Source organism: Rhinolophus hipposideros (genome assembly GCF_964194185.1).
Source record: "Rhinolophus hipposideros genome assembly, chromosome: 3".
NCBI classification, from domain to species: Eukaryota; Metazoa; Chordata; class Mammalia; order Chiroptera; family Rhinolophidae; genus Rhinolophus; species Rhinolophus hipposideros.
This window is the reverse complement of record NC_138049.1, coordinates 64172442-64183156: the sequence shown is the minus strand read 5'-3', so window position 1 is coordinate 64183156 and position 10715 is coordinate 64172442. Positions and strand designations below refer to the sequence as shown.

Below are 10715 nucleotides of genomic sequence, written 5' to 3'. Positions count from 1 at the left end.
AGATGCTCAAGTCCCCTATAGCCTCCATTTTCTTGTTTGTGAAATGGGAAAGGCACTCCTTACTTCAGTGTTTTTATAATGTTCTTAAATGAAATACTAACTTCTCAATAAATGGTAGTTGTCACTGTCTTTGTCTATTAAAAGCAACACTGACCATGAGTGGTGAGATTTGAAGTAAAAAAAAAAAAATGACACCTGAAATGAGAGATACATGCATAGGCTTGAAAAACAAACAAAAAATTGTCTTTTGTGCTGGGCAGCAAAGCCCATATGAGAAGCACTTACCTCCACATCTCAGAACAATTGCTTTTCAATATAATTGGTGAACATAAGGTGCCTGCATGAAGAAGGAAGTACCTGTCTCCTAACAGCAATTCTCGGTTACACCAGGAACCTGTAGGAGATTTCTACCATCTAGAATAATTCCAAAAACACAATCAATATTACTTAATAATGACTGACGTTTGTAATATCGAGTACTTCTGAGGTTTCGCGTTTTGGTAAGAACATGTTGAAGGACTCTGTGCCGTAACGTGCTGCTGCTTATTCTGGTGCCATGGGTGATGCATCCCTCTTCCGACTAATACAGGGAAGGACTGAGGGAAAACGCTCCCTGGGTACAAAATATCCGAAGGGTGCAGGAAAGGTCACATTTTAACACCATTTCTATACCTACCATGAGTTTTCAACATTTTTCAAATGAAAATATAAGCATTGTGTCCTTGATTTTAATCACTTTTTAAAATTAAATTTATTGAGGTAACATTGGTCAATGACATTATATACATTTCGGGTGTACAACATTATAATTCTATTTGGGTACCACTGCGTGCTCACCACCCAAAGTCTAACTTCCTTTTGTTACCATGTGTTTGACTTCCTTCACCCAATTGCCTTTAACCTTTAACCACTGTTTGAATCGCCCTTTCTGGACCCAGTGGTGTGACGGAGCCCTACAGAGTCTTAGCTCCTGGCCCCATCCAGATGCCACATCTCCTCCCAGGTCATTGAAATAAATGTAAAACAAATTACTATAACTTTTAGAAGAGAACATAGGAGAAACTCTTCACAAACTAGGGATAGGCAAAGATTCTTAGAAATGATACCAAAAGCACAAGCCAAAAAAATTTAAAACAAAAAACACGGATAATTTGGACTTCATCAAAATTCAACACTTTCGCTTTGCAAAGGCCCTGTCTTTTTGATAGATGGCTCTTCTATGTAGGTGTGGGAGGTGATATCTCGTGCACTTTGATATGCATTTCCCAGATGATTAGTGACGTGGAACACCTCATGTCACAAACAGCTTTTTCATTAAAGTCTAACTTATTCTGTCAGAAGATTGCCTACTAATACCAGATAATTTTAAAAAATGAAAACTCAAATATTAAGTTAATTTGGCTTGAGAGAACAACTTTTAAATTCAAAATCCATTTGCCAAAGGTTTACATAAATCCATGCCAAGATCTGGGCACCAGCTACTGTAACTATTTTGTTTGTTCTAATATAACGTGTATGCCAGCAAACCAACAGCAGGGCAACCCCCTCCCCCGCCACCCCCAGCCCAGCCACCCCGGGGCAGCACCGGGGCCTGAGAGGTCCTGGATGGAACGGCGTCCCATCAACCCCCGCCTCCCTGCGTCTCAGCCTCCGGGCTGTAGAGGCCGCTGCGGCGCAGACAGACGGTGAGCCCGGCCGCTCTCGCCCGCAGGCGGAGACGAGGCGGAGCGTCGCCGGCGCGGCGAGTAGGCGACCCCGCGGCAGGTGAGCGGCGGACGGTGCCGGGGAGCGGGGGCAGGTTGGTGGTCCCATCGCGCGCCCGTCCCTGGTCTCAGCGGGCCTGGCCGCCCCGCGGGCCTCACTCCCAGGGGCGTGGGACTTGGCGACATTGTGTGGAGCACCCCGCGTCCTCGCCACGTCGGGGGCGCCCTGAGCCCCGTCCCGGAGATCTGACCCCACAGCGCTCCTCGTCCGCCCCGCGAGGACGCTCCAGGAGCCCCGACTCTGGTCGGGGCCCCCATTCAAGGACACCTCCACCCTAGGAGCCCTCCTGGTCCTGACAGCGTGTTGGTGTCACTAAACTCTCCTATGTAGGGAAATTGTTTTCACCTGTGGCGCCGCTTTTTTCTTTGTCTTTTTTTGTGACTTAAGAATCAAGGGTTGCCCCTGCAGCTCAACGGCTGGGACGCGATAGGATGCAGTTTCCTTTTCTAGAGGCTCCGAACGCGTCTGAGTACTTGCCAGCGGTGGTTGTCGCTACCACAGTACGGGGAGGGGACGGGACCCGAATAACGCCTGACTGCCCTCCGATTGTCCGCCACAGCCATCGTGAAAGCCTGTCTCCTTTTTTCAGGGACCGTCAATTCAAGAGATGGAAAGACACCTTTTTAGAAGTGTGTTGTTTTACATGAAAAACAATACAGAATCCATGGTTTAAACTTTAAGTGATGACAATGTTTGTTTATTAAATCTTGTGATAACTTGTCAATGCAGAGTCACCGGTTTAGGAGTAAGGTGGGAGTGAAGTGGTGGAATAGGAGGGGCTAGGTATCCAGAGACCTGGGTCATCGCTCTCTCCCTTTGGCAAAGACACAGTCTCTTTGGGTCGAGGTTTCTCTTTGTTTAGAAAGGGGATTGGACTAGATGGTGAGGATGACAGTAGCTACCGTTTATTGAGCATCTATTATATCCTTTAAAAAATGTTATCTCATTTAATGCACGTAGTAATTCTATGCAATAGATATTGCCCCTTTTATAACAGTGGAAACAGGCCCAGAGAGGTCATTTACTCAAAGACATACAGTTTATAATTACCAAAGTTGGAATTTGATGATGTGCTAGATTCCCTCAAGACAGAAAGGCCCCTAATTCTATCCCAAACTTGTTTTAAAATTATTTTTAAGGTGTTCTGCCCCAGACTTAAAGTTATTTTCTTCAATATTAAGATACTGTAGTATGTGAAACTAAAAAAGTGTATTTATATCTTACTAAAATATTTTGTCCGTGTTTTAATTCCCTAAAGTCTTTTAAAAGAAAGGTTTTGATTATTGCTAAGGTTCCTTCTCACTAACTTTCTGTGATTCTGATAATTTTGATTTATCGTCTATTGAGATGCTGATTTCAAAAGTAAATATCTGAAGATTAAATTTTTCCCCAAAGTAACTCATATTCTTTATATCTTGGTCTGATTTTCATGTACAGTGTAAGATGGATAGTCATGCCAATTTTAGGCCAGTGAATCGTTTAATGTTAGTTGCCAAATATATCTGGATCATTCCGCTAAGCAAAAATTTTAGTAAAGGGGGGAAAACCATTCACAAATGACCGGTCCTGGTATTATCTCTGACCATCTTGGACAACCTTGCAACCTGTGCATTATCAGTTCCAAGGAGGTACCATTCTCACTCATACTTTGAGGCATGTGACTCTCAGAGTTGTGCAGAGGTAGTCCTTTCTCTGTGCTACCTCCTTTTCCCATCGCATAGTTCCTTCACAAAAGGATGGGCAGAGGAAAACAGTAAACCACTTTCTACTAGTGAGGGACATGTGAAGCACTGTGTTTCCCCGAAAATAAGACCTAACTGGAAAATAAGCCCTAGCATGATTTTTCAAGATGACATCCCCTGAACATAAGCCCTAATGTGTCTTTTGGAGCAAAACGTAATATAAGGCCCCGTCTTATTTGGGGGGAAACACAGTAAATGCAGCTTAGTTTAGATCTTTTTTTATAGGTAGGCATGACAAATTCTATTTAAAAAAGATTACAAACAGCAGTTTATTTTCATAAGTTGACAAGGGAACAGAAATGGGTGATGGAAATATCACTTGGCCTCAGTAGTCTGTATTTTGTATTGAAAGTATAGAAGGTTAAAATTGATTAGTTCGATAGATGGTATAAATAAGCTCATGCAATTTTGGGAGTAATGTTAAAATCTTCAGTGACTGGCTCACAAAAGGAGCAGCAGCAATAAAACAGCTGTCTTATACCACATCTAATAACAGAATGGTATATAATGGAAAATGTTACTTTATACTTTTCCAAAATATCACAAGCAATGAAAATTGTGGTATATTAAATCTTTTAAAATATAGTGTAATAGGTAATCCCTTAATTTGTAAAATGTCCTTTCAGTAAACATTTGCAGTGGTTTCCAGCCCAAGTATTCTTTAATTGTCATTTGTAGTAAAGAGTTGAACCTATACAGTGCATTATTAAGGTGAATGTGGGTGTCTGGGGGTTGCAATATAATAACTACTACCTTGATTGCTTATTTCCTTGATTCATTACAAAGGAAATGTAGATTTTACTAAGGAAAAGAGGAGACCAAATACTTCTACAATTAAAATTAAGCCATTACAATTCATGTTAAACACTCTTAATACATGGTTTTTACAGAAATTTCATTAAAATTGAGTTTCATAACATTCAACATGACTACATCCCTTTAGGATGTTAAAATAGTGAAATTTCTGTTAGCTGTAACTAGTCTCGTTATATATATGTATATAGTTTGTATATACACACACATACATAATCATATGTATGTATATACATATATGTATAATTTTGGACTTCAAGTGAGGCTTGAGGCAGTCAGTTAATCCTCAGTTCTTGACACACTGTCATCAACACATAATGTACATGGTAACCGTGGTCAGAGGACCCTTCTGTGCTCTATAATATGTGCTGTATACACCCACCTTCCCCATTACTTTGTTTTTCTTCCCAATAAACAATTTTAAATTATATTCTACCAGGTAGCTTTATTTTAATTACATGCAGCTGTTTCTCAATAATTAAAGGAAAATGCTGTTATTGGTTTCTGGTGTGCATGAATTTTACCTTTGCATATTTGCTTTTTTGGCCTGCCTTGTATTTTATCTAATGGTCCAGTTTCGATTAGTGGTATACTCTGAGGCTGTTATTCAGTCCTAACAACATGCCTATTGTGTTAACTATTTCCTGCTTCACATTTTTGTTTTTATAGGCATGGCCTATTTGCAGAGTGTAATACTACTTCCACTTTAATGATTGCTTTTTTCTGAATTTTGTCTTTCCCCACATTATAGTCAAACACGTTATTAGCATAAGGAGAAAAAAATCACTGGCAACCAGCCTAAGCCATCTGGTGTCCAACATTTGTTACTTAAATTCTAAATACATTCACACATGCCATTTATCCTACTCTCGTGGCTAAGAGGGAAAGATGAAATGCCAGCAGTTTTCATAAAAGAAAATGAAGACAATAGAAGCAGTGGGTTGTTGCCACAAAAAAGGAGAAATAAAGAAATTTAGGTAGCATCGGTCTCCCTACATTGTTGACATTTTTGAAAGATTGAGCCAAAATTGACATGGAAGTTAAAGGGACTCTGGGATTAAAGCAGAAGTGAATGTAAAATCTGTTTTATAGCTTTTTTTGCATGGTATTAAGAAGTTTGTGCTAGAAATGGGCACGGAGTAAGTGGAAAGCATTGGATTTTTTGCCAACCTTGGGCCTGATGAGTTTAAAGCAGGTGTGTTCTGGCTGAACAAATTTCAGACATGTCATGGAATTTTTTATAAGTTGTATATAATGAAAAACACACATCCTGTTCCAATAGAGAAAATTAGTAACTTGCATGCAGAAGAAATTTTTTAAAAAATGCTAGTTACAGCTTGAATAACAGTTTTAAATTCTGATGAAGTGTTTTACGAGTTGTTGCCTCATGTACTTCGCGCCCTAGGTGGATTTCGCAAAGGAGATAAACAGAGATTGATGATTGCTCTATTTTGATGTAATGCATCCTGGATGGAAAAGATGAGACCACTTGGCATTGGCAAGTTCAGGGCTTCAGAAATGATCATTTACTCCCCTGTGATTACCACACCCATACACATGCCCAAAGGATGAGAGATTTATTTAATAGATGGCTGAGAAAGTTTGGCAAGAGAATGAAGGGAGCAAAATGCAATATCCTCTTGCTGATAGACATTTGCTCTGCCCACAACACTCTCCTGTCCTTGGGTTATGCACATATTGACTTTCCCGTTGAACTACACAGCCACTCTGCAGCCACCCAATTAGGGTGTAATCTGCACAGTAAAGCTCACTGCGGAAACAACTCTCTAAATTTAGATAATGAAGGAAAAACGGAGAAAATAGAGGGAAGCAAGCCATTGGCATGATTGCTGAGATCTGGGGGTCTGTAGAGCCGTCCATAGTAATGAAATGTTGGCAGAAAACAGCGTGATTCCTGTGGAATACATTGAGGTCCACGGGTGTTGGAACTAGTCTGCTACCTAATTGCTCCTGTCACTGGTCTCCAAACCAGTTTGCCTTTGATGACTTTTGGCTACAGAGACAATTTATTTAATAAGTTCCCGAGATTTGGAAATCCTAAACTTGCTGCCGGAGTGCTAATTTACGTCAGTGGGACCGGAAAGTGATGACGATGACGAGGACAATGACAGTCATAGCATCCGAGGGGAACAAGGGTTGTGGCAGCCAACAGTGACCAACTCAGAAGTCGTCGCAAGTATACAAAGTGTGGAGAATCCTTCCCCTTCAAGCAGATGTTCCTGGTGAGGTGTTTACCCAATTAAGTGGTATAAATTAATATTTAGTGACCACTGCAACAAAGACTGTTTTGAAAACACTGAACTCATTGTCTCCATAACAGATGAAGTTGCAATATCGCTTATAAAAAAGTATATAAAATGAAAGACAATGCTTGTATAAACAAAGACTCAATAATTGTTTAAATGTGAATGTTTGACTCTTAAAACATTTCCTGCATGGTAGGATTGTAGAATTATGCCCTGCCCGCCAATTTTTGTTTTTATTGTGACTAATTTCAGCCTTTCTTTGGAAGATTTCTTTCCCTACCACCTCCCTTCCAACACCTTCCCCCACCCCTCCACCCCCAGTATTAGGTGGCAGGAATGATAACAGTAAGCTTTTGCCTGATAGTACTTAGAATAGAAAAATATTCACAAAATGTAATTATTCGGGCTGGGAGAAATGGAAGCCAAAAGACACACTTAGATTTAATAGGATAGATTTAGAGTAAGAGGAAAAAGGATGTTCAGATTAAGAAGATAGGAGAGCAGTTCTGAGAGTCACCCATAGGCAAAGGGGGAGTGAAGACCACTAGTACCCTCACTGCTTGGTTACCAGTTTTTGGGGCCTGTGGAGACATGGGAGGAGCATGAAGGGAAAGTGGGACAGGGTGAAGCTGTAGGAGAAACAACAAAGGAATGCTAGTACTTCTCTCAGATTGGTGTCCTGAAAGGGCGGTAGGAAGGTGAGAAAGAGAAAATGGAAGGAAATAGAGAAGGGTGTGGATAACCCACTGGCCACTCCTAGCCTAGCACCCGCTGCATATAAGACACAATGTGACTGATAACAAACAATTCTCCAGGCATCTGTAAAAGTAGGAAAACAACTTAGGCCCACCACACTGATTTGTTCTAAGAAACGAAAAACAAAATAACCATTTTGCCAAACAAAAAGCACCATTTACAAAGTATGTCTTATACAAAATAATAAAATAATTGACAATCACTTTTGGTATATATCTGCACTGGAATTCAGAAAAAAATTGAGTATAGAATGTTTTTTAAAAGACCACTATCAAAAAAAAAACACAACCATTACAAAGGACAAAAATGTTTCTTATTTTATTTTAGGTAATAAATCATCATTAGTCAAGATGTCTTCAGCCCCTGAGCCTCCAGCCTTTAAAAAGGAACCACCCAAAGAGAAAGACTTTGGAAACCCAGGGCTCAGGGGAGTCCGCACGACAACCTTGTTTCGAGCTGTCAATCCAGAGCTCTTCATTAAACCTGTAAGAAATACACCCAGGATAAGAGTTTATGTATAATTTAACTAGGCTGTCAGAAATAGAAAGTTTTATTTTCCTGTGACATTTGATTTTATCATGGAAATTTTATGTTGACTATTAAAAATGTCTGAATAAATGCAGATGGAAGGAAAATCTTAAATGCTGTTTCACCAAATATACATATAAAATGAATTATTTTTGAGGGCATTTGAGAATCTTCATGGAAAATAGTTATACTTTCATGGGTCAACTTCTCAAGTTCCTATTTAAAATTTTAAGTTGTATTAATTTGAAGGAAATTTTTATTGTTTGATCAGGTACTGTTAAGTAAGTTAGATCTTCCATTCAAACAAACATGAAAATATAGTCATTGTTATCAATTACAGTCCCAGCCCTTATTAATTCTAGCAGGTATGATGACAGAAGCAGAGAATGCAAGTTGAAACTTGTATTGCAACTCTGCACTCACATTGACCTAAGAAAAGCCCATTTGATGAGTGTGAACATGTAGAAAGGAGGGCCTGAGTTACGGTAATAAACATTTCTGTGGAATTGTGAACATCTTTCCTATATTTAAAAACTTTTAAAATTCTGAGATGTCTAGGCCATAGACAAAAGTAAAACTGGAGAGGAAAAGCAAGAGTCTTCTATGACCTCTAAATTATCGGGAGTTGAGTTAATTGAATATAGAACTGGGTAGATTATTACAATTAAAAGTATTACTGTAAGAATGCTAGTGTAGTAATAAAGACTTGGTTTGTCAAGAGAAAAGTGCAAAAGATACTTGGGTCTTCTCAAATTATTAGTCTTAATGAAGATTTGTGATTTTTTTTTTCTTTGACAGAACAAACCTGTAATGGCTTTCGGATTGATAACCCTTTCACTTTGCGTGGCTTATATTGGTTATCTACATGCAACACAAGAGAATAAAAAGGACCTCTACGAAGCTATTGATAGTGAGGGACACAGTTACATGAGGAGGAAGACATCTAAATGGGATTAATAGTGCTGGTTACTATGGCTGGAGCTATATTAAGACTCTGAAATTGCCGAATTATAGACTATAAATGTACACCATGTTTCTTGTTTTAGAATATGGTAATGAGAAAAGAAGATAGCAGTTGCAACCATACCAGTATAGTAAATTTTGTCCTTTCAGTGCTGCAGCCATTATCTCATTCTTTTTCTATAAAAAGCTTCTTAATATATTTCTTAAGTCCTCTTACAAAAGTACCTTGAAAATGGAAATCATTTTTGTTAATTATTAAGTTCCATATAATGAAAGTACCCAATGCTGTTAAATTTGCACAGTGTTTTTAATACTTTAAGGTGAATTGTTCGTTTGCAACTGTTGTGAGGGTTAATTTTGTTTGCTATTTGCAAAAGCAGTATTTATTTTCTACCTGGTATAAAACCTATATTTGTGAAGACAAAGAAATAATTGTAAATTATTGTAAAGGCGGCAGTCAACATTAAAGACAAATAATGTTAAGAGTGACAGATGGTTCATATATTTTAGTTTTCCATTTCGTCTAATTTTGGACCAGAATTTTATTTTAATTGAAAAGATACTCCGATTTAGCCACTAAAACAAAGATTAAATGAGAGAATAACCCGAAGTAACTGCAGTTTTTCTTTAAAAAAAAAAAAGTTATACTAAGGTATGATGTTTTCATTTGACCAACTGTTAACTATTTCATTTTTTGTGAATAAAGGTTACAATGATATGATAAACATAAGACCAAATGTTCTAATAGTTATTTAAAAACTAGAACTCAATCAATATATAGGAAGGTCTCCTTACTGTTTTGGGTTTACCTTATATAATTTAACTCTTTCTGACAGTGGTTCTGGATTTGTTTCATATCTGGGTATTTAACCCATTTGAATCATTGTAATTGGGGCTCATTAAATCTTATCTCTCCAATTTGTTACACTTATTATTACCAAGTAATAATAACTGCATAGGCAGTTTATCATCATAATGTTGTTTTTAATTTCCAGTACTTTATTGTGGTTTTGCAAGATACATGCAAATGCATTTATGTCTGATTTGTAGATATTAAAGAGCTTAGCTAATTGAGTTACCTACATGCACCAAAATTAAATCTTTACTACTGAGCCCTAAATATTTTTTTGCTATGCCTCTCTACATAGTATACTTCCTTTAGTTTAAAATATACTTAGGTGGTATAAAATGCCTCTTAATTTAAAGTATTATCTTTTACTTTAGGTTTCCCGGTAGATTTTGATTGTTAAAGAACTAGAATTCTTCTATTTTCAGCTTACACATTTAGTATCACGTGGTCATCATTTAGAATTCTAGTATTCAACAAAGTAAGTTGCTACTTGGAGGGGGAGATGTCTATCCAGAGATTGTCGCCCACAGGAGGGCAGCAGGAAGTGTGCAGTGCATCCTTAGACCAAGTGACTGCTCCCTGAGTGAGCCAGGGTAGCAGCAGATTTAGTGAGGGGCAGGCTGTGAAACACAGCGGGAGGGAAGACTCACATTGAATTTTAGGAACAAGTACCGAACTATGCTGCTTCTTACAGGATGGTCACACGTTATAGAAAGCACAGCCCTTGTGTGTGGAGAATGTCCAAGACTGCCTGCCTGGCTGTGTGTTGCTGTTTTCATTCATTCTCTAAGGGAAAATGCCACTTTACAAAGTCAGTTGTGTCTAATAAGGGCATGGTCAGGGCAAGACATTGCAGTGTGGGTTCAAGTCATTAAAGGAAGGTCTTTTAATGCAGGAATCTGGCCCATGACGGGCAAAACTCAGTAATCATGGATTAGGCTGTTGATAAGTGGCAAGTGAGCTTTTCCCCCAGGGAATTCATCTGTTCTGATAGAAGAGCTATTTGCCCAGAGGAGCAAGCTGTTCAATTGA

At 38.7% G+C, this 10715-nt stretch overlaps 1 protein-coding gene across 2 annotated transcripts; it reads left to right on the top strand.

The window, feature by feature from the left end:
- Window positions 1-1682: 1682 nt before the first annotated feature.
- SMIM8 (small integral membrane protein 8) lies at window positions 1683-9944 on the top strand. 2 transcript variants are annotated; one of them, XM_081044501.1, is made up of 3 exons: window positions 1683-1764; window positions 7670-7827; window positions 8669-9944. In XM_081044501.1, the coding sequence occupies exons 2-3, from the start codon at window positions 7693-7695 to the stop codon at window positions 8825-8827; spliced, it is 294 nt and encodes a 97-aa protein (XP_080900627.1). In that variant the 5' UTR covers window positions 1683-1764; window positions 7670-7692; the 3' UTR covers window positions 8828-9944. The 2 variants fall into 2 exon arrangements, with proteins under 2 accessions (XP_080900627.1, XP_080900628.1); XM_081044502.1 differs by having other exon boundaries at window positions 1700-1798.
- Window positions 9945-10715: the final 771 nt, after the last annotated feature.